This window comes from Oryctolagus cuniculus, chromosome 1, assembly GCF_051225735.1.
Source record: "Oryctolagus cuniculus isolate XC-2025 breed Fujian yellow rabbit chromosome 1, ASM5122573v1, whole genome shotgun sequence".
In the NCBI taxonomy this organism is placed as follows: domain Eukaryota; kingdom Metazoa; phylum Chordata; class Mammalia; order Lagomorpha; family Leporidae; genus Oryctolagus; species Oryctolagus cuniculus.
Window position 1 is genome coordinate 237297437 of NC_142867.1, and position 22783 is coordinate 237320219.

Below are 22783 nucleotides of genomic sequence, written 5' to 3' on the forward strand. Positions count from 1 at the left end.
ACACAGGGCTTCAGGGCACCGGCCTGATGGGGCAGCCAGGAGCCGGTCGATCGTGACCACGGACAGCGCCAGCCGCCATCGCCGGGCGGAGCAGCGGGCGCCTTCAGTGGCCAGGAAGACACGCGCCGGGCTGGGCCGGTGCCGCCACTGCCATGCCCACAGCGACCGGCACCCGCATGGCTGCATCGTGACGTTGGGGGAGACGACGCGCAACACGGCCAGGACCCCCCACAATGGGAACGCAGAGAAGCAGAGTATCTGGGGGTGTCCGGGGCCCCCCAGACCTGCAGCGGCTGGGTGTGCAGTGTTGGAGGGGGAGGGGCACAGGGACGGCGGGCACCTGGCGGGGAGAGGGCAGCTGCCCGGGCGCAGGGGCTCCGATGCCAGGGAGACCCCTGCCCATCCCTCACTGCACACAGTGCGCTCTGGGCAGCAGGCTCGTGGGGTTAGAAGGACACGGGAGAGCAGCCGGGGGTCGGGGTCAGGGGTCGGGGGTCAGGAGCGGTCTTTCCAACAAGGCAGAAGAGCACAAACACCGGAGGAGAGGTGGGCGACTGTGACCACGCACAAGGAACCCCGCCCGCGAGACGGGGACTGCATGCACGGCGAGGAGGTCCCGGCACGGAGGGCCACGGCCCCGGGGGGGAGCAGGGGTCTCACAGCGGGGGAGGGCACGTCACAGTGGGGGTGGCTTGGTGGCCCCTTAGGGAGGGGGCTGTCACGGTGGACTTGGCGGCTCGGGGCGCCCTGTGCTGCCCAGCAGCCTGGTCAGAGCGGCCTCCGGTCACGGCGGGAAGCCGGGTGCCGGGGAGGGTGCCGAGGGGCCGAGCTCAGGCCCACAGAGCATCCCTGGGTGCTCTGGCCCCGCCCCCTCCCAGCCACATCCCCCCCAGCTCTCGCCTGCTGGCTGCAGGCACACAGAGCCCCGCGCTGCTCCCGGGAGACGCAGGCAGGGGCGGTGTTGGTCGAGGGAGCGCCCCTTCCTCGCCCGGAGGCCTCTGCCCCCACGCGGCCACATGGCCTCACCTGCAGCGGGAGCACCACGAGGGCCACGCAGATCATGATGACCACCAGGAGCTGGGACGGCCAGATCTTGGGCGTCACGTCGCCGTAGCCGACGGTGGAGAAGGTGACGATGCAGAAGTAGAAGGAGGTGAGCAGGGACAGGTTCTCGCCGGCGCGCTCCAGGTGCTGGATCCCGCAGGTGCTGCAGGCCGGCCAGAGCCGGGGTGAGCCCCGGACGAGGCCCTGCCGGCCCCAGGGCTCTCGTCCCCGGGACAACCAGCCGCACGGCCCCGGGCCACCGGGGGTTCCAGGGCAAGGGTCGAAGGGCCCCGTGTCCCCCTCACGCACAGGAGACCCAGGCCCAGCCCCACCCATCGGTCCCCAGGCCTGGCCAGAGACTGCCCCTGCCTGTTAGGGCTGACGACCCAGCCTCCTCGCTGCCAGCCACGGGACAGTGCCTGAGCCTGGCTCCTCTGAGCTGTCCCTCCTGCCCCGGGGGGCTTCCGGGGCCTCTGGAAAACTCACCGGGGATGGGGTCGCAGAGCTGAGCAGGCAGAGGTGAGTAAGGGTAGGTGAGGGGCTGGGCCGGGCCCCCCTACCTCTCAGAGCCTCCATCCAGCCCCGGGGGGACACTGCCCGACCAGCTGCGTCCCCAAGCCCAAGATCGAAGAGGTCCGACAGGCAGGGCCTGGGGACCAAATCCCATGGTGCCCGGCACAGCAGGTGCCCGACCCCAGGAGGAGGGCACAGCAGGTGCACTGACCCCAGGAGGAGGGCACAGCAGGTGCCTGACCCCAGGAGGAGGGGACAGCAGGTGCCCGACCCCAGGAGGAGGGGACAGCAGGTGCACTGACCCCAGGAGGAGGGCACAGCAGGTGCACTGACCCCGGGAGGAGGGGACAGCAGGTGCACTGACCCCAGGAGGAGGGACACAGCAGGTGCACTGACCCCAGGAGGAGGGCACAGCAGGTACACTGACCTCAGGAGGAGGGACACAGCAGGTGCTCTGACCCCAGGAGGAGGGCACAGCAGGTGCACTGACCCCAGGAGGAGGGCACAGCAGGTGCACTGACCCCAGGGCACTGACCCCGGCAGGAGGGACACAGCAGGTGCACTGACCCTGGGAGGAGGGGACAGCAGGTGCTCTGACCCCGGGCACTCACCCCGTGAACAGCAGGCACAGCAGCGTGCAGAAGAGGATGAGGACCTGGTTGGACATGGCCGACTGTGTCCGCAGGATGGCCCGGTGGAAGTCATTCTGCAGAGGGCGCGGCCATCAGGGCCCGGCGTGAAGGCAGCGGGGGGCGCAGGCTGGGAAGCATGCGCACGGCTCCAACCCCCACCCCTCAGCGTCCCCCGGGGGGTGAGGGTGCTGGGTGTGCCCAGCGTCCCCCTCCCCGTGCCCAGCTCCAGGTTGCCGTCGGGACAGTAGCCTGGCCGGGGGGGCAGTTGTCCCCGACCACTGAGGTGGACACCGTTGGGCCCTGCTTAGACTCTGGGCAGAGGCTCTGCGCCCGTGTGTGAGGGCCTGGCCTGGGTGCCTGTTCTGCGGCCCGTGTGCCCCCCGCACTGCCCCCAGCCGCCCGCCCGTCTTACGATCATGTTCTCCAGGGCGTGCTTGGCCAGCCAGCAGTTCAGGAACACGGGGATGAACAGGTTGCGCAGTGGCGGCCAGAAGATCTGCGGAGGGCAGGGGTCAGAGGTCAGGGGTCAGGGGCTGGGCGGTGCTGCGGCCCTCGTGGTGGGGGCGGGGCTCGCTCACCGTGACGATGAAGGGCAGGGTGTTGATCATCTCCAGGACAAACGACACCCGGAAGATCTGCTCCCAGATGTTGCCCTGGGGGCCGAGGGCGGCTTTAGAGTGTGGGGGGGCTGGGAGAGGCCCAGGGTGGGGCGGGGCCAGGGGCGGGGCTGGGAGAGGCCCGAGGGTGGGGCATGGCCGGAGCTGGGGGCGGGGCCTGGATGGGGGCGGAGCCTAGCTGGGGCCTGGCTGGGGGTGGGGCCTGGCTGGAGCCTGGCTGGGGGCGGGGCTGGGAGAGGCCTGGGGTGGGGCCGGGAGAGGCCCAAGGGTGGTGTGTGGCCGGAGCTGGGGGTGGGGCCTGGGTGGGGTGGGGCCTGGGTTGGGGGCGGGGCCTGGCTGGGGGCGGGGCCTGGCTGGGGGCGGGCCACAGGGCACTCACTTTGTAGCTGAGGTAGATGAGCAGCATGGTCTCCAGGAAGCTGATGACGGCCACGACCACCTGGGAGTGAAGGGCGGGGCCTGGAGGTCTGGGCCCCGCAGGGCAGGGCAGGCAGCACCCTCCAAGCCAGCACGCGTGCATGCGTGCGTGTGTGCACGTGTGTGCTGGGGGTTGCCGGGACCCCGTCCCTGTGTCAGGACCGTGTCAGCCGGCCAGGCCCGAGCTGGAATCTGGGCCCCTGGGGGGGTGGGGGGGTGGGGGACGAGGGCACTGCCGTCCTGGGGCGCCAGGCCCAGTGCCAGCACCCGAGGCTGTGGGCAGGGACAGCAGCCAGCACCTGACCCCGCTATTCCAGGGACGGGATGGAGGCGGGCGACGTGGGCTTCGGAGGAAGTGGGGGACTCGGCTGCATCTAGGCCCTGTCGGGCCCCACAGCCCGAAGGAGATGGGAGCCCGGCAGAGCTGACCCCTCGGGAGCTGGCCCTCGGGAGCTGGCCCTCGGGAGCTGGCCAGGACTCGGGGGGCTCTAGTCCCCTCTCTGCCCAAGGAAGGCAGCAAGGAGGGAGATTCCAATGGAGACACGGGGCGGGCAGCCTGCAGCAGTGCCCAGGGGAACTGGGGGAAGCCACTGAGCCTGGATCCCTGGTTACTGAGTGTTGGTCCTCTCATTGAGCCTGGGTCCTCACTGAGAACTGAGCCTGGGTCCTCATTGAGTACTGAGCCTGGGTCCTCTCACAGTACTGAGCCTGGGTCCCCTGCTCACTGAGTACTGAGCCTGGGTCCTCTCTTGAGTACTGAGCCTAGGTCCTCTCCTCACTGAGCTGACCCTGGGTCCTCACTGAGCTGACCCTGGGTCCTCACTGAGTACTGAGCCTGGGTCCTCCCTTGAGGACTGAGCCTGGGTCCCCTGCTCACCGAGCCCTTGCTGCTCCTAGGCCCCCACTGAGCTGGGCCCTGAGAAGCCCGTGGGGCACTCACCTGGATCACCCACAGAGGCATCTTCCTCTCCACCCACAGGATGGGGGCCCTGGGAGAGAAGGGGGTGAGCAGGGGTGCAGCCAGAGGCCCCTCAGCCACCCCCAGGCCACGACCGTGGAGGGGACAAGGGCAGGTGCCCCAGCAAAGGAGCAGGGAGCGGGGTGGCCCTGGGCAGCCTCCCGGACGTGCTGGCCGCAAGGCCCTTCCCTCTGCACGCCCAGGCAGGTGCGCCCTGAGCCCCAGGCAGCCTAAGAAGGCCACCGCAGGGGAGGGAGTTCCAGCGGCGGCCGCGTCCTCTGCCATGACAGGCACGGCCTCGGGTTCCGACAAGCCTCGCGAGGCCGGGGGACATGCCCAGCCGCGGGGGCACAGCTCCCAGCCACAGCGTGGGCCACGGCTCCAAGCTGGCTTCGGACAGGCTGAGGGGCCGCGGGGACTGAGGGGGGAGGGCTCGGGGGACCCTCAGACGGCTCTGCCCCAGCTCGCCGAGGCTGCGTGGCCGGGGCTGGCAGGGCGCCCCGCCCCACTCACCAGTTAATCTCGGGGGAGGAGTCGTTGAACGTGTAGTTGTGTTTCTCGCAGCCCCAGCTGTGGAGAGACACGGAGCTGGCCGGCCCGGAGACCCCGCGGGGGCAGGCGGTCTCCAGCCCGGGAGTCGTGGGCGTGGCTCTGCCCAGCCAGCAGGGCGGGGATCTGCCGTCCAGTGCAGAGCGTGGGGGCTCGGCCCGTGCTGACCACAGGCCCCGGACAGCAGAACACGGGGGCCCCCCTGGAGGCCAGAGCAGCCCTGAGTGGGGCTGGACGAGCCCCAGGCCTGAGGTCTGGCTCAGGGCGCGCGTGCCCCACACCGCCGTGGAGGACAAGCGTCTCCCAGCCCCCTGGAGCCAGCCGGCAGGAGGCTGGCACACGGACGGCCCGGGAGACCAACCGGGACCCTCCCTGCTCACAGACCCGTTTCCCCCTGAGCCTGACCAGGGCTGTTGCAGAGTCAGTGCCCACGGAAGTGTCTGGCCATCCTGTCCCCCACGCAGCTGCCGCCCACCCACCATCCATCTCTTACCTGTGTCCATCCAGCCCCTTCTGTCACTCGCCCAGCTACCCACCCACCCAGCCCCCATCCACTCAGCCACCCATCCCATCACCACTCACCCAGCCACCACCTGTCCACTCCGCCCTCCGTCCATCCAGCACCCATCTGCCCAGCCGTCCACTCTCTTCACTCCCCCTCCTGCCCGCCCACCCACAGCCCCGCCCTCCCGCCTCATCCATGTGCCAGGCGCAGACCTGGGCTGTAGGGGTGTGTGCCGTGGAGGGTGGGATGAACCCAGGCGGGCTGGGAGGCGCCCAGAGCCCCGTTCTCACAGCGGTGTGTGGGCCCCCCGACCTGGACAGAGGTGGGGGTCTTGTTCTGAAGAGACCGAGAGGACCCCCAGCGCCCTTGCGAGTGGTATTGGGCCGAAGTTCGTTCCCAGGCTGTCAGCCCGTGGCCCCCCCAGTCAGGGAGGAGCCAGAGGGGAGGCCCAGAGGCCACCAGAGCCCCTCAGACGCCCGCCCGACGGTGGACACACAGCCGAGGCCCAGACCACAGAGCCCGCTCCTAAGTGCCGCGGGGCGGGGCGGGGCGGGGCGGGGGTGGCCGGGCACCTGGAGAGATCTGGCATGAAGGTGGGCGCCCAGGCGAGCGCAGGGGCCGGCACGAGTGTTGGGACAGAAGGGCGGGAGGCGCAGCGCGCGCCGCGGGAACGGGGAAGCAGGATGGAGGGTGCACCCGGGGAGGCCACTCCAAGCTGGTGCTCCCGCGGCAGCAGCCCTGGGCAGACGGGCGTCCCGCGGGATGCAGTGGGAACAGCTCCGGCGAAGCCGCCAGGGAGCGAGGCCCCGGGCCTCCCGCTCCGGACCCTGGGAGCCACCGGAGCGGGCGCTGCTGATGGGGGTGGGGGCGCAGGAGGGGGCAGGTGCAGCCCCTAGAAGCAGGCGGGACCGAGGACTGCGAGCTGCCGGCGGGGCCCGCCCCACGACACCCACCATCCGATGCCCAGCGCCGGGTCGTCCAGCAGCACGCGCACGATGTAGAGCAGGCAGGTGAGCAGCTTGAGGGAGAAGTTGAACAGCCGGATCCTCAGGCCTGGCGTGGGGGAGAGGGCGGCAGGGGAGCCCCCGCCGGGCCCAGCGAGGGTCGCGCCCGCTGCTCCTCCCGAAGGCCCGGGGCGGGCACCGCACTGCCTGTCGTAAGGGCCGCGGGGGCCGCCCTGCTCGTGGGGGCGGGCCTGGGGGCCAGGCTGGTGGACGTGGGCTCCCATCGGGCATCGTGGGAGCCAGCCCCGCCCCACCCAGCCTGGGGCGCCCAAGGGGGCCGCGTCACACCCAGGTGCTGTGCTGGTCTCAGGCAGCAGGAAGCTGGGGTGGGGGTGCCCTGCTGCCCCCGCCGCCCACGCCCGTGGAGTGGCCAGGGCCCTCACTCACTGGATCTCTGGTTTTTGATGAAGAACAGCTTGAGCCGCTCCTTGAAGGTGTTCTCGTTGACGTAGAACTCCACCTGGACCCTGGGGGCAGGAGAGGGCGTGGGGGCTCGCGGGGAGACCACCCGCCTGAGGCCCGGCCCAGGGGGAGGGGCCGGGCAGAAGTGCAGGGACACGGCCTCCACCCCAGCCCCCCCCAGCACGCCCGGGGCCGCTGCCCGCCCCAGCCCCCCAGCACGCCCAGGGCCGCTGCCCGCCCCGGCCCCCCCCAGCCCGCCCGGGGCCGCTGCCCGCCCCGGCCCCCCCCAGCCCGCCCGGGGCCGCTGCCCGCCCCGGCCCCCCCCAGCCCGCCCGGGGCCGCTGCCCGCCCAGCCCCCCCCCCCCAGCACGCCCGGGGCCACTGCCCGCCCCAGCACCCCCCCCCCCGCACGCCCGGGGCCGCTGCCCGCCCAGCCCCCCCCCCAGCACGCCCGGGGCCGCTGCCCGCCCCAGCCCCCCCCAGTCCCCCCGGGGCCGCTGCCCGCCCCAGCCCCCCCCAGTCCCCCCGGGGCCGCTGCCCGCCCAGCCGGTGCCCAGGGCCCTCAGTACAGCACTCGGACTCGGCAGGAGCTCAACACCCGGAGCAGCCCCCTGCGTGCCGTGGCCTTGGCGGCCGTGTTCTGAGGCCACCGCTCACTGCATCCCACAGGGTGCCGGGCAGATGGGCCGGCCGCAAGCGGTCGTCCTGCGCCCCTCCCCTGGGCTCCAGCCGTCAGCCTCCTGCCCCGGCTCCGAGCCCGGCGGCTCCACCCAGCTCCTGGTGGCCCTGGGGCTGCCCGGGCGCACAGGACGGGACCACGGGGCTGGGGGGGGGGGAGCACGCAACCCCGCTACAGCCGCCTGGTCACCGGCCAGCACACGGCTGGGGACGACAGCTGCGGCCCCCACGGCCCCAGCCTCGGACACAAGGCTTGCCGGCCAGGGCGGGGCTGATGACCTGTGTGACCCGGAGCCAGGGTTCCGGCAGCAGGTGTGGCCTCCCCCGTCTCCCGCTGGGAAGTGGGGGTGCACAGGTCCCCTAGGTGCAGCACCCGACCCCCAGCACCCTCCACCTGTGTCCATCGGCGGTCAGCGGCCTCTCTGAGTGTCAGGTGGGGCTGACTCTGCCTCCCTCGGGCTGGCGTGGGGCTGGGACGATAGCCCAGGTGAGGGAGGGCAGAGGGACAGAGCCCCCTCGAGGGACCCAGGAGGGCTGCACGGAGGAGGAGGTGTCTGAGCAGGTGGGACAGGTGCTGACCGTCCAGAGGCGGCCGTGAGGTGAACACAGGCTCAGATCTCTGTCCCCTCTCAGTGCCACTGTCCAGGGCAGGGGATGCGGCGCTGTGGACCCCGCCCCCAGCAGGCATGGCCCCCACCAGTGTGGGTTTAGGTTGGATGTCACTGCCCACCAGGGCTGGCGGCCCCCAGTGTTCATCGCCGCGGACCCCGTGGCTTCGAGGTGCAGGCCCTGCCACGGCTGTGCTGTTCCTGTTGGCCACGGAGCTCGGGGGCCCTGGGTGGTCACCCTGAACCCCTAGGACTCCTGGAGGAGGGGCAGGAGAGGCCCCTGCAGACCCGCAGAGTCCGATCCAGGGCTGACGGGCGCATCCGGTGCACCCCAACATACCACAGTGCACCCCAGCAACCCAACTGCACCCCAGCAACCCAACTGCACCCCAATGCCTCACTGCACCCAAACATACCACAGTGCACCCCAGGACACTCCCCCACTGCACCCAGTATCTCACTATACCCCAGCATACAGCAGTGTACTCAAAAACCCAACTGCACCCCAATACCTCACTGCACACCAACACCCCACAGTGTACCCCGCACACCCCTGGCCTCCCCCACTGCCTACCTCCCTCACTTCCAGGGGTCGTGAGAGACCACCCCCTCCCCCAGCACAGCCCCCAAGGGAGACGCCTCCCCCTCCCCCAACTCAGGCCCCACCAGGCCCCTGAGCAGATGCTGAGGTGGCCGAGCCCCTCAGCCCATGCCCCCGGCCCGACTCCGGTGCCCCCCGCCTCCCCTCCCCCACCCCTCCCTAACATGGGGCCCAGGGCTGCCCACAGGTGACTTCCAGACTGGCACTCTGGTCCTGGCCACCGGCCCCTCGCAGGCCTCCCCTCCCCACTCCGTTCACCCCCTGCCCACCCCCAGGTCCCCCCAGCGCCGTGGCCGCCGTCCCTGCTCAGAGCCCTGGGCCCGTGACGTCCCGGGGAGCTGCCGTCACCCCGTTTGTCCACCTGCCCTGCCCACCTCCCACCATCTCGGCCCCAGGAGGGCCCCCGACCTCGGTCCTTGGGCAGGTGCCCGGCTCTGTCCTGACCGCTCGGCACCCCCTCCCCACCTCACTGACACCCACTGCAGCCCCACCTCTCCCAGCCTCTCCAGCGGGGCCTGGGCCCTCCGGGGTCAGCTCCTCGCCCGTCTGCTGCCCGCTCTCTGCCCCCCGCCGGCAGAGGGGTCCCTGGCCGGGCTCCGCAGCCCCAGGGCCTCATAACAGCCGCAGTGGGCAGTGCCCGCCTGCAGGGGAGTGAGGGACCCGCAGTGCCCGAGGAATCAGCCGGCCTCCCGCCCTTCCGTTTCTCGGGGACTGCGGCCGCCCACGCCCTGCACCGCCACAGGAAGTGGATGAAAACCACCCACGTCCCCCAAAGCGTGTGTGAGCCAGCGGCCAATCGTGAGGGGCAGCAGGAGGTGGCCTGGGCAGGGAGCCCGCGGCCGGCTGGGGCGGTCCTGGGGTTCGCGGGTGCCAGCTGGGCCCCGTCGGAGCTGCCCGCGTTCACAGCTGAGCCTCAGCCCCTCCCTCAGAGGCCGGAGTCCCCCAGGATGCCGGACGCAGCCCGTCCCTGCCGGCCCAGCCCCGGCACCCTCGCCTGCCTTGGCCTCTGCTTCCTCCCCGGGAAGGTGGCCGAGTGGCCTCCCACGAGTCCTGAGGGAGGACCGGGAGACAGCCTGGTGTGTGGCTGCCCAGCGCCCGGGGCCAGCCTCAGACGCCTCAGGGCCCCCGGGGCTCGGACCCAGAGCCCAGGCCGAGGGGGGAGCAGCTGGCCAAGCTCACAGCGGGCCTCTCCCGGAGCGGCCCCGGAGCCCACGCGGCTCTGTGCGGCTGGACAGGGGCCCGCGCAGCCCAGGTGCGGGCCCCTCACAGGTGCTGCAGCCGCCTGCTTGCAGGTGGACGATGCGGTGTCGGCGTCGCTCACAGGGCAGCGCCTACCCCACCCCCGGGCTCTGCTTTTCCGCCTGGACAGGGGCGGGCCCACAGGAGGCGCCCGCACGGCACAGGCAGGTCTGGGGGGACGGTCGGTGCCCAGTGCCCGCTTCCGTGAGGATGCAACAAGCCCTGGCCAGCCCCATCCCCGCGCCCCTGGCTCCCTGGGCTCCCAGGGTGTGGCTCTGCCCCGCCACCTGCCAGTGGCCAGGGTCAGGGCACCCACGGAGCCCCCACGTGCCGGCACTGAGCACGCCCGGTGAGGCCAGGCCCAGTGCCCAGTGGTGAGCGGGCAGGGGCGGGGTGCTCAGTTCCCCTCACTGCCCGGGGAGCAGACGGGCAGACGGGAGCCAGCCTTGCACGCATTCCTGGCAGGCAGCCCCAGTGCACGTGGCCCAGGCTGGGGAGCTCCACGCAGCACCAGGCCACCCGGCGCCAGCCCCAGGGGTGCCACCCACCAGCCCCCGCAGCCACGCGCCCTGGGGCCGAGGCCTCAGCTGCCTGGCTGGGCGCTCCGTGGGGGCCTCTGTCCCAATGCCAGCAGGAGGTCAGGCCCAGGCCCAGTGCCAACCCCCGGCCGCGTGTTCTGAGCCTGGACGCAGCCCATGGCCCAGGTTGCGCGTGGCCCCGGCGCCCTGGCTGCTTGGGTGGGCAGGTGAGGCGCTGCGGCTGGGGCCGCCCTGCTCAGTGCCTCCCCACCTGTGCAGGGTGGCTGGGGCTACCAGCTGGGGACGGGCAGGGCGGGGACAGGCACTGATGCACAGCTATCCCAGCCCCAAGACGGGAGACGCCCTCCCTCTCCCAGGAGCCCTCTGGCCGGCTTGGATCGGCCCAGGGACGGGCAGTGGTCAGGGCTTGCTCCTCGCTCCCGGACCCTGCCACGGGCCAGCTCCCCAGGCCCTCGGCCGTCCCACACCCAGCCCCTCAGACCAGCCGTGGGGAGGCGTTGCCGGGGGAGGCTCTGCCATCGCCACCCTTTCTTGGGCGCCCCTCCAACCCTGTTGAGGGTCCCCGGGGACCTGCTGGTCCTTGTCCCTTGGGCCTCTGATGGGGACATCTGTTCTGACGGGTGACAGCCCCGGGGCAGCCACAAGTGGCCCATCCTCCGCCCGGTGCCCCAGGAGCCCGGCCTGGGCGGGCCCTGCGCCTGCCCCCGGCTCGCCCACTTCCCCACCGCACCACCGCACCACCGCACCTCGGCGCCCGGCCTGGCAGACGGAGGCCCAGGCGTAGGACCCGCCCCCGCGCCCGACTCCTTTGGGACAACAGCGACCAGCCACCAGCAGCACAAGACCTCACGGAGCACGCCCGGGAGCTGCAGGCGCCACCACCTCGGGCCCACGAAACTAACAGGGCTCAAGGCCCACTGGGAGGCCGCCCTGGACGGGGTGGGGGCGCCCGGCCGCTCGGAGGGGCTCTGGCTGCCCCGCCCCCAAGTCCCCTCTGCTTGACTGAAGTGAGGAGCGCAGCCGCACAGCCCTCGCTCAGGACACACGGAGACAGGACCCGCCTGGGCCGCCTGCTCCCCCGAGCCCCACAGGCTGTGCGGCATCCGGCTGCACCTGGGGCTGCAGGGCCCTGGTGTCCCGCCCCCGGCTGGCCCCGCGTCCTCCTCCCGGGCTCCCCGCCCAGGCGATGACTGGCGGCCCCACCCGGCCTCGCTCTCAGGGGCACGTGGGAGGTGCTGGCCGGCCGTGCGCTCCCTGCCGGCCGCAGGTGGCCGGTCCCGGAGGCAGCCCCACCCGGGAGCACTTACTGAGACAGGGAGGAGTCCAGGCTGGCATCGTCCACGTGGAGCCTGGGGGCACAGGAGAGTCATCACCACGGAAGGCGGGGGCGGGGCGCGAGGGCGGCGGGCCTGCCCGTGCCCACGCCTGACCTGGGCGCCCCGGGTGCCCTCGGCGGCAGCCCAGCATGCGGCGGGGCCGGAGAAACCAGCGCAGCCCACGCGGGCGTGGCCACACGCACCCCCTGCTCCCCGGGGACGATGGCCCCGCCCTGCCCAGGCCCCTCTGTGACCCCTGCCGGACGCTGAGGTCAACAGGGGTGGACCCCGTGCAGGGTCACGCAGCTGGCCGTCAGGTGTGGTCCTGCCCGGTCTGCCCAGCATGCTCTTGTCCACACGGCTGCCTGGGAGGACATGGGCCCTAGGCCCTTAAGTTGGACCTGCGCCCCGGGTCACTGGTCCTTCTAGAAGATTCTGTGGGCAGGAGCAGGCAGGGCCACAGCCTGTGGCGTGGAGAGCAGGCAGTGCACACCCAGCCCCTTGCGTCCTGGCTCCGAGGGGCCGTGCCCTGTGGCCCTGGGTGGGACGTGGAGCAGCCACTGTGGCCCTGGGCCTCTCCCGCCTCCTCAGCACCCCACACACTCAGCAGCACCCCAGCAATGGCGCAGGGGCCCCTCCCTTGCCAAGCCCCCCTCGCCCTGTCCCAGCCCCTGCAGAGAGCCCACTGCTGCTCTGCCTCAGGGTCCAGGGCAGGCCCCTCCCCCCGCCAGGCCCGCGCAAGCTCGTCCAGGAGCCCTAGTGTCCCGAGGCAACGACAGGGCTGGGGAGCCCTGCGGACAAGGCCAGCCGGAGAGACCTCGCCGGGGGCGGGGAGGGCCTGGAGCACCGGAACCCAAGTGGTCTCGGGGGCCTGACCCTCAGGGCCCCTGGGGATGGCCGAGACCATGCGCCGGGCCTGGGCCATCTCCTCCACACCGGGCCCTGCCTGGGAGTCCGGATTCGGCTCCGCCTTCTTCACTGGGGCTGGGGGCGGGGCGGGGGTCCTTGCCCTCTGCACCGGGGTCTGAGCGCCGGGAGATGCTTCAGGGACCGGCTCGGGCTCAGCGGGTTTGGGAACTGGGGTCTGAGCTGCGGGGAGCCCTGCACCCCAGCTCCCCACCCCAGCCAGGAAAAGCAGCGGGGATGCGACTGCTCTGGGGGGGGGTGGCAGGGGCAGGAAGGCCCCACAGGAGCCAGCACGGGGGAGGGGCCGTGCTGGGGGTGGGCGGGGCCGTGGGCACACGGCGGGTCTCTAGGGAAAGGCGGGGAGCAGGGCTCGGGCGTCAGCACCCCCACCCCTTCGTGAAGGGCTCAGGCTTGGGAGGGGGCAGAGAGGCCGGGGAGGGGGTGGCAGAGGGAAGTGGGGAAATGGGGCTGGGGGCTGCCGGTGGTTCGTCCTGGGCCCAGTGGGAAGGCGATGGAGGGACGTCCTGGGGGTCACGAAGCCACGGGGGACTGGGGTGGGAGGGGCTGTGTGTGGGGCCGGTGGCCGTGGGTGCACAGGGTGGGGGCAGATTACCCTTGCCCCCAACCCCTGCACACAGCGGTGGCCCCGTCCCTTGGGATGGTCCTCAGGGGACTCCTGAGCCAGGCTCGCGCGCTCGCCCTGAGTCAGCGCCCCGAGGGGACAGGCGGTAAGTGGGCGCCCTGCAGCACCCACCACGCCACATCCCACCCCCAGCACCCGAGGCCCCACCCACTCCTGGACCTGCCCATGAAGACCGCGGGGAGCCCGGCCCCTCCCCGAGTCCCCAGATGGTCCAGCCCTGAGAGAGACTCTCCCACCTCCACATCCGGCGCCCTCGGTCGCAGGGGCCCAGCCCTGTACCGGCCCCTCCCCGCCTGCTCCTCCCTCCCCGGGAGCCCCCTCCTCATCCCTTTCCTCCTTCGGACCCCTTGCCTGGGCCCAGGCTGCACCTGCGCACCCCCTCTCCTCCCCAGCTCGGCCCCCTCCCCCGGGGCTCCCCTTGTCCGTCTCAGGCACCTCACAGGCCCCCGCCAAGTGTCCTGCACCTCCCAGAGCTCCAGGGACCCCGAGGGCCTTGCCCCCGCCCCGCAGCCCTCTCAGGTCCCGGTCCCACCTCCTGGGTCTCTGTAGCCCCACCCACCGCCTCCCAGGACACCTGCTGTCCACTCTGCACCCACCCAGTGACCCTGGAGCTTCCCCTAGGGGCCTGTCCCCCACCCCGTCCCTGGCCTGTCCCTCCTGCCAGCTGTCCTGGAAGCCCCAGTGGCCCGCGTCCACTCAGTCTCCCCTAGGCTCGGGACGCCCCACCAGCACCCTGGGCACCTGACCCACTGGGTGGGTTTGCTAAGCAGCCCAGCCTCCCTCACTGGGCTCCTCTGCACCTCAGCTCCCGAATGGCCGTCGGCCCCCACTGCCAGGCCTCCCCCAGGGCCTCCCTGCCTCCCACGGGGGAGACAGGAGCAAAGGGAAAAGCCGGGAGCCAGAGCTGGGCAGGGGGCAGGCGGGGGCACAGCAGAGAGCACCCGGCGCACAACGGCCAGGAGAGGGTGCCGCTGCCACCCACACACTGCCTGGGCAGGCTTCTCCCTCCCTGCCCGCGGCTCAGCCCCTGGGGGCCTCGGAGACCCCTCGCCAGGGCGTGCGTGGGGAGAGGGGCCGGGGGGCCGGGGTGTGGACGGCGTCCTTGACTCCCCCTGCACCTGCAGCCCTGCCACCCCGGTGGACGGCTCAGCACAGCTGAGGGCAGGCATGGGCACGGCAGAGGGCCTCCTGGAGGAGGTGGCCTGGCCGGAGGAGCAGGGCCCTAAGTCCCAGGCTGCACTGTGGGCTCGGTGCCACCAGGCAGGCCCCGCCGTCCCTCTGGCCTACCCTCGCAGGGGCCAGGCCGGCCGCTGGTGGAGCTTCCCGGATCGCCGGCCCCCACAGTATCCAGGAAGAGGGAGAGTGGCCCCCAGGGCCCAGGCCAGCGCCCAGCCCTACTGCCGGTCAGCTGTCCATTAGTCGGGGGAGGGCTCGACAGTCGCCCCTGGCAAATGGGAACAGGCTGCAGCCGCCGTGCCCCCGGGGGGCCGTGAGGAGCAGGTGTGGGCGGCGGAGGCCAGGTCGGCCTGTGGCAGGTCGGGGAGGGGCAGGGGCCCGGTTCCCAGGCGCCCTGGGTCCGGCCATCTGTCAGGCTTGGCCTCTGTCAGCCACCCCCGGCCCTGACTCAGCCCCTCCAGACCCTCGCCGCGGCCCTCGCTGCTCCCTCAGCCTGGGAGCCCTGTCCGTCTCGCCCGCCGGGACCAGTGCCCCAGGAGAACCCTGCTCTCCTGGCCTGGCCCCCAGTGCTCTCCGCCGGGCACGACCGGAGCCCACACCAGGCCGGGTCTGCATCATCTCCGGGTGCCCGCGTTCCTGCAGCGGCTCCTGGCGCGGCGGCCTGCGTCCTCATCCATGAAGTGGGAATCTGCGCCCACCCGGGACGGCTCGGCCTCCTGCACCCCGGCTGCCCCTGGCACCAGGCAGGGCTTGTCCTGGACATGCCCCCGAAGGGGCGCTCCCGCGGAGCCCAGCCTCATGCTGCCCACTGGAGTGGGGACAGGGACGCCGGCCCTGCCAGCCCTGCCTCCCCCAGGTGGCCGCAGGACCCGAGGGACACGGCGCCTGGGCACAGCCGGGTGAGCTCCCTCCCTCAGGCTTGCTCAGGCTCCAGGTCGGGCAGTGAGGGGGGTCCCCCAGGCGCCCGCAGGCTGGGCAGGACAGCGCAGGGCCGGGGGCTGCGCCCCCCGCTTTCCAGGACAGACCCGCAGACCCCCTTCCCGGGCTGCCGCGGCGCGCAGGTGCGGCGAGGAGCGAGCGAGCGATGCGTGCGGGATGCGAGCGCGGATGCGAAGCCCCTCCCGGCGGCCCTGCGCGGGGGCTCCCAGGCCCGCGCCTGCCCCTACCTCTGGCCCACGTCGCTGCCCACGGAGCCCCCGCCGCGGGCCGGCAGCAGCGGGCTGAGCCCGTGCGGCTCCTCGGGGGCCGCGGCGCCGGCCGGGCCGCCCCCGGAGCCCGCCTTGCCCTCGGACGGCGAGCGCGGCAGCTTGGCCCGCGCCATCCTGCGGGAGCGCACGGCGCGGCGCGGCGGCTGGAGCGGCGGGGGTGGCGCCGGGCGCAACCATCTCGCGCACACGCGCGCGTTCCCCGCGCCGCCGCCGCAGTGGAACGGCCGGGGGTGGGGTGCCGGGGAGCCCGGTGGTGGAGCGGGTCCCAGCGCCCCGCTGTCCAGGTCGGAAGTGCTAATTCGAGCGATCAAGCGCTGGGGGTGTAGTGGCAGGTGACAGCCGGCGCTGGCCCCTCCTCTCGGGGACCGAGTTGCTGGGGAAGGGGTGGGCCTTCCCCGGGGGCGGGCCTGCCCGGAGTGGTGCCCACTTTCTGCTCCAGCCTGGTGAGGAAGGGCTGGCCCCTGGCCAGGGGGGCATCGGGGTCGGTGCCAGTTGTCCCGGCTGCAGGCACTCAGGGGCCGAGCCCCCCCGCCCCCCAGCCTCCAGAGCCACTGGGGCACAGCACGGGGTGCTCCAGCTCACCGGGCCGGCCACAGCAAGCCACGAGACAGAGACGGAGGTCTGTGGGCAAGGTGCACCCATTCCCCTAGGCAGGCAGTACCAACTCGGGCTGGGGGGGTGGCCAGACTCACACCAAGAGCCTCACAGGAGCGGGCCACAGGGGTCCTGTCCTGGCCCTCCGGGGTCCCAGAGCCCGGCCTGCCCACGGCTGTAGCCACCTCCGCCCCGTCCCAGGCTCACTGTGCCTGACACCCCCTGTGCAAGACCAGGGCCCCTCCCAGGCATGAGCACCACAGGGGATGGGGCCCCCGGCTCTGCAGGGGCGCGGCCCCCTCCCCAAGGCTCCACCCAGGCCCAGCTCCGCCGGGGAGCCCCTCCCTGAGCCGCCAGCGGCTGCCCAGCCCCTCCCGCACTCGGGCAGGCCCTTGGAAGACCGCAGCGGGCTGGGCAGTGACGCAGCCACTGCTGCCGGGTCCTGGCTGCATCTGCGGCTTCGGTCGGCCCCCGGGAGCCAGGGCAGTGTGGGCACCAGGCGGGAGGCGGCCCTGCCTGCCCCGGGGGGCGGGGTCGCACCGGAGGCTGCCTGCCCCCAGCCTTGGGGCCACGCAGAGTGCAGCAGGAGCCTGGGGTGTCCCCCTGGCTTGTCGGTGGCTGGCACACAGCAGGGGCTGGCCTGGTGCCAGGGCTGGGGGAGGGGGCGGGGCCTCGAGGTTCCTCTCTGGGGGCAGCAGCGGGCACGAGAGGCCCCGGCTCAGCCCAGCGCCGGCCACTTTGGGTCTGGGTCTAGTCTCTCCTGATTTTCGCTTCATTTATTTGAAGCGGGGGTGGGGGTGGGGGTGGGAGAGAGATTATCTCAACTGCGGTCTGCTGGTTCACTCCCCAGACGGCTGCAGCAGGAGCCGGAGCTCCACCCAGGCCGCCCAGGCCTCCCAGGCGGTGGCCGGGCCTGGTGCATCAGCGGGGAGCTGGCCCAGGGGCAGAGGTGGGGGCCTCGCTCCCTGCGTCCCAAGCGGTGGCTTTACCTGCTGTGCCTTAACGCCCACACGGCCACTCGTGTTTTGCAGGGCCGGCGCTGTGGTGTGACAGGTAAAGCCACGGCCTGCAGAGCCGGCGTCCCATATGGGCACCGGTTTGAGTCCCGGCTGCTCCCCTTCTGATCCAGCTCTCTGCTGTGGCCTGGGAAAGCAGCAGAAGGTGGCCTGGGTCCTTGGGCCCCTGCACCTGCATGGGAGACCCAGATGAATCTCCTGGCTCCCGGCTCCGGATCGGCACAGCTCCGGCCGCTGTGGCCATCTGGGGAGTGACCCAGCGGATGGAAGACCTCTCCTGCCTCTGCCTCTCTCTAGCTCTTTCAAATAGATAAATTAATTAACCTTTAAAAAAATCAGTGCCATTGCTCCCCAGGCCCCGTGGCGCTGGAAGCACAGGCGAGTTGGGACGGGGCAGGATGGTGACTCGGTGGCTCCAGCTTTTGCAGCCATCAGCAGCGAACCCCGCGGAGCCGCCCGCCGGCCGCAGAGGTGGCCGCTGGGGCAGAGTGGGTACAGGTGCCGCCGACTGGGTCACACAGTGAGCTTTCTTTTTTCTTTCTTTTTCAATATTTATTTTGTACTTATTTGAAAGGCAGAGTTAGAGAGAGAGAAGAGAGAGAGAGAGAAAGGAGAGAGAGAAGAGAGAAAAGAGAGGGAAGAGAGAGAAGAGAGAGAGAGAGAGAGAGAGGTCTTCCATCCACGGACTCACTGCCCAGATGGCTGCAGCATCCGCAGGAGCCAGGAGCTTCTTCAGGTCTCCCACGCGGGTGCAGGGCCCAGGGACTCGGGCATCGTCCACTGCTCTCCCAGGCCACAGCAGAGAGCTGGGGCAGAAGAGGAGCAGCCGGGTCTTGAACCAGTGCCTGGACGGGATGCTGATGTCACAGGTGGAGGCTTAACCTCCTACACCACGGCGCCCTCCCCCTTTACTTCAGAATGCCCGTCGTCGTCCGAGGGAGTCTGAGCGCTGACTCCTACGTGGGGAGGACCGACTGCCGTGGCCCAGGGCCCGGATTCCTCGGTCTCTGGGGACGGGGGATGGGAGGGCGCCGGGCCCCTGGCGCGGGGCCCACGGGGAGACCGGTGCTTTCTCTGCGCTTCCCGCCCCCATGTAACCTGGACAATGTCCTCGCAGCCCAGGAGAAGTGGTCACTGCCCTCCTGTGGGGCACGGACACCTGCTACGGGCTTGCCGTGTGCCGCCCGCACTGGGGCCAGAGGGTCTGCAGGTGGCGCTGAGGCCTGGGGGCAGGGACACCAAGAGGGGTGGCAGCCTGCAGGAGGGGGGTCAGGCCTCCACTCTGGAGTTCCCGGAGTGCCGGTCGGAGGGGTCTCGTGGCTGTGTGGACGCCCGCGCCTGTGCGCTGAGGGCTTGGGGCCAGGGAGCGGCCCACTGGGCACCAGCTGCCCCAGGGATCTGAGGCCCCACGCTGGTGGGGTCACCTCAGTGGAGGGTGCAGCCCAGAGCCAGCCAGCAGCGGGTGCAGGTGGCAGGACTGGGGTGTGACATGCACAGCGTGAGAATCGGTGGGCACCTGCAGGTGTGCGGGCAGGTGTGTGGTCAGGTGTGTACCTACAGGTGTGCACCTACAGGTGTGCGGGCAGGTGTGTACCTACAGGTGTGCGGGCAGGTGTGTACCTACAGGTGTGCGGGCAGGTGTGCGGGCAGGTGTGTACCTACAGGTGTGCACCTACAGGTGTGTACCTACAGGTGTGCGGGCAGGTGGGCATCTACAGGTGTGCAGGTAGGTGTGCACCTACAGGTGTGGGCAGGTGTGTACCTGCAGGTGTGCGGCAGGTGTGTACCTGCAGGCGTGTGGGCAGGTGGGCATCTGCAGGTGTGCGGGCAGGTGTGCGGGCAGGTGTGTGGGCAGGTGGGCATCTACAGGTATGCGGGCAGGTGTGCGGGCAGGTGTGTACCTACAGGTGTGCGGCAGGTGTGTACCTGCAGGCGTGCGGGCAGGTGGGCATCTACAGGTGTGCGGGCAGGTGTGCGGGCAGGTGTGTGGGCAGGTGGGCATCTACAGGTATGCAGGCAGGTGTGCGGGCAGGTGTGTACCTACAGGTGTGCGGCAGGTGTGTACCTGCAGGCGTGCGGGCAGGTGGGCATCTACAGGTGTGCGGGCAGGTGTGCGGGCAGGTGTGTGGGCAGGTGGGCATCTACAGGTGTGCGGGCAGGTGTGTGGGCAGGTGTGTACCTACAGGTGTGCGGGCAGGTGGGCACCTACAGGTGTGCAGGTAGGTGTGCACCTACAGGTGCGGGCAGGTGGGCACCTACAGGTGTGCGGCAGGTGTGCGGCAGGTGTGTACCTGCAGGTGTGCGGCAGGTGTGCGGGCAGGTGCGCAGGCTGTCCCAGGGGCCTCTGGAACCCAGGATGACGAGCACACGTCGTAAAAGGCAGTGACCACGAGCCAGGGCAGGCCAGCAGTGCAGGCTTCCCGAGACGGTTCGCTGGTGGCCTTGGAGGAGGTGGGGGCAGTGGAGGCTGTCAGGGGAGTGGGCTCGTGGCCGTGGAGGCGCAGACCCTGGGCTGTGGGCACGTGGCTCAGGGTGATTCGAAGGGGCTTGGCCCAGTCCTGGAGTGCAGAGGCCGAGAGCGGGGGCTGCGACGTCCGAGGGGGGAGGGCGAGGGCGTCTGCTCCGGGAAGGGGCTGAGGGGGGAGGGCGAGGGCGCCCCTGCTCTGGGAAGGGGCCCATTGCCTTCCCCCGGCTCCGAGCTTCCTGGGGTCCCCTGGCTGCTGGAGTGGGGCTGCCCAGCGGTCAGGGCTCCGTGCCGGGCGCGGCGGCACGTGCGGCTGGCGGTGCCAGGCTCCACTTCCTGCCTTGGAGGACCGAGCCCCTTTCCTTGCTGGCATCGGCCGTGGGCTGCGCTCAGCTCCCAAGGTCACATGTGGCCCCCCACCAGCGAGGCTGGCCGGGGCTCTGGGGTCCCCTGCCCCTCCGACCACGCTGCCTCTTCGCCGTGTGGTTGCACCCGGCGCTCTCTGGCTGTCTCCGCTGGATGGACTCAGTGCCCACCCTCACCATCGCCAGATGAGCCCAGTGCCTGAGGGACGCCGGCCGGGTTTGCTGGGACAACGCATGGCCCACGGCGGGGCCCGGACACCCTGTGTCCTGCGGCCAGAGGCCGAGAGCCAGGCCGTGGGGGCCGCTTCCCCCAGGGCCCTCACCCAGCTGGCAGGCAGCCGCTGGGACAGGCCAGGGTGCCGGCTGCCGCCCGGTTGGCCTTCGCGTGCTCACCAGGCAGTGAGGGAGAGCGAGCTGTCTGTCCCTTTTGGGACCCCCTCGTGGCCTGTCCCCTCGCGACGCTGGCACCGTGGCATGGGGGTGGGGCTGCAGCAGGTGCATTGCCGGGGAGGGGACAGGCATCAGTCCCCCCAGCTTCCCCCTGTGTCATGGTGGACCAGGGCACGCCCTACGGACCCCTGCCAAACCCGTCTCCGGCTACGGTGCTATTCTAGGGTGCAGGTGACAGCACAGGACGTGGGAGACCGTGTGACGCGGCGACCGTGGGTGTGACAGCACGTTCACCACCCTGGATCCAAAGGGGGCACAGAGGGCGAGAGGCAGAGCCAGGATGACCCAACAGAGCCCGGCACTCGCTGGCGGCCCCGGGGATGCGCGGCTCGGGACAGCCTTCCAGTGCCTGGGGGACCTGCTGAGCCTGCCCTCGTCTGGCGCCACCCACGCCCGAGCACACCCCGAGCCGTCCCACGTGGGGCCCACGGCCGGAGCTCCAGGCCCGCCTTGGCCTCTCCTGTGGCTCCCCGGCCATTCAGCCCTGAGTGGGCAGGGGAGAGCAGAAAGGGTCCCTGGGGTCCAGCCTGAAGTCTGCAGAGGCAGAGGCTCAGTGGGGGGGGGGGAGCGGGGACGCCTGGGCCTGGCCAGCTCCTGCTACGTGCGCAGAAGGGACGCTGGGCAGCCAAGGCCGTCGGACCCCGCGGACCCCGCGCTGGCCTGCCCTGGGAGACAGCAGTGCTGGTGGCACCCACGGGGCGGCAGGGGTAGCAGTGAGGGAGCAGGGCTGACTGTGGGCCCAGGGAGCACCCAGACCCTGTGCACACCCGCTGGGAGAGCCGGGAGCAGCAGCGCCACAATGACTGGAGCTGGGCCCATCCGAAGCCAGGAGCCAGAAGCTTCCTCCGGGTCTCCCACGTGGGTGCAGGGACCCAGGCACTCGGGCATCTTCCACTGCTTTCCCAGGCCACAGCAGGGAGCTGGACTGGAAGTGGAGCAGCCGGGACTTGAACTGGCGCTCATAGGGGATGCCGGTACCACAGGCAGATGCTTAACCCACTACGCCACAGCGCCGGCCGCCGGCTCTCACCAGCCCGGGGCCCATGGCCAGGCCCTGCTCCCCGCCTCACCGTCTGGAGCTTCCCTGCCCAACCCAACCAGTCCTGCAGTGCCCACGCAGGCAGCAAGGGGGCGCCCAGGGAAGATGGCAGGACAAGGTGACTGCCGGCCACAGGATCCGCTCCTGGGGGCCACAAGGCCACGACTGCCCCAGCCCCCGGCCGGCACTGTCCTCCAGGCCTGCTGGGGCTGCCTTCCTCAGGCCCCGGCCTGGGCAGTGCCCGGACCCCACCTGGCCCGACCCTGACGGCAGTGCCCCCTGCAGACTGTCAGGGCCGGCCCGACCCAGAGTTCAGCAGGCCTGGCAGAACGGACCCCCGCCTGGGCACGCCTCTGCCCACCGCTGCCCCCCTCACTGCCCACCCGTGACCCTCGAGGAGCCCCTCCCACTGATGGCCGAGAGCTCGGGGTCTCCCCAGCCTTTCCCAGGGGTCCCCAGCCTCCTGCTGGGCGCTCCGCTGTCCCCACCGGCTCTGGGCAGGCCCACCCCACACTGCTGCCTGACAGCTACTCCCCACGCACGCCGGACCCGCCCCCTCTCCAGGGGAGCCCCGAGTCCAGGCTGGCTCCCACCGGGTCCCCGAGGCAGGAATGGGCCTGGGCGCCCTCGGGAGCTGACGGGTCCCCCCTCCCAGCCCTCTGCTCCTCAGGCAGGAATGGGCCTGGGCGCCCTCGGGAGCTGACGGGTCCCCCCTCCCAGCCTTCTGCTCCTCAGGCAGGAATAGGGGCCTGGGCGCCCTCGGGAGCTGACGGGTCCCCCCTCCCAGCCCTCTGCTCCTCAGGCAGGAATAGGGGCCTGGGCGCCCTCGGGAGCTGACGGGTCCCCCCTCCCAGCCCTCTGCTCCTCAGGCAGGAATAGGGGCCTGGGCGCCCTCGGGAGCTGACGGGTCCCCCCTCCCAGCCCTCTGCTCCTCAGGCAGGAATAGGGGCCTGGGCGCCCTCGGGAGCTGACGGGTCCCTCCCAGCCCTCTGCTCCTCAGGCAGGAATGGGCCTGGGCGCCCTCGGGAGCTGACGGGTCCCCCCTCCCAGCCCTCTGCTCCTCAGGCAGGAATAGGGGCCTGGGCGCCCTCGGGAGCTGACGGGTCCCCCCTCCCAGCCTTCTGCTCCTCAGGCAGGAATGGGCCTGGGCGCCCTCGGGAGCTGACGGGTCCCCCCTCCCAGCCCTCTGCTCCTCAGGCAGGAATAGGGGCCTGGGCGCCCTCGGGAGCTGACGGGTCCCCCCTCCCAGCCCTCTGCTCCTCAGGCAGGAATGGGCCTGGGCGCCCTCGGGAGCTGACGG

At 71.7% G+C, this 22783-nt stretch overlaps 1 protein-coding gene across 9 annotated transcripts in view; it reads right to left on the reverse strand.

Annotated features, from left to right (window-relative positions):
* KCNT1 (potassium sodium-activated channel subfamily T member 1) overlaps positions 1 to 22783 on the reverse strand; it is a 48605-nt gene that overhangs the window by 21864 nt on the left and 3958 nt on the right. For 3 of the 9 annotated variants that reach the window (XM_070059289.2, XM_070059282.2, XM_070059271.2), the window contains exons 2-10: positions 6627 to 6706; positions 6189 to 6288; positions 4695 to 4751; positions 4164 to 4212; positions 3186 to 3245; positions 2768 to 2842; positions 2602 to 2685; positions 2169 to 2263; positions 1027 to 1207 (exon numbers count right to left, since the gene is read on the reverse strand). In XM_070059289.2, the coding sequence (XP_069915390.2) occupies positions 1027 to 1207; positions 2169 to 2263; positions 2602 to 2685; positions 2768 to 2842; positions 3186 to 3245; positions 4164 to 4212; positions 4695 to 4751; positions 6189 to 6288; positions 6627 to 6706 (781 nt within the window). Of the gene's footprint in view, positions 1 to 1026; positions 1208 to 2168; positions 2264 to 2601; positions 2686 to 2767; positions 2843 to 3185; positions 3246 to 4163; positions 4213 to 4694; positions 4752 to 6188; positions 6289 to 6626; positions 6707 to 11613; positions 11656 to 15513; positions 15834 to 22783 lie in introns of those variants that run through there. The other 6 variants (XM_070059291.2, XM_089322535.1, XM_089322534.1 and 3 more) reach the window with 6 other exon arrangements.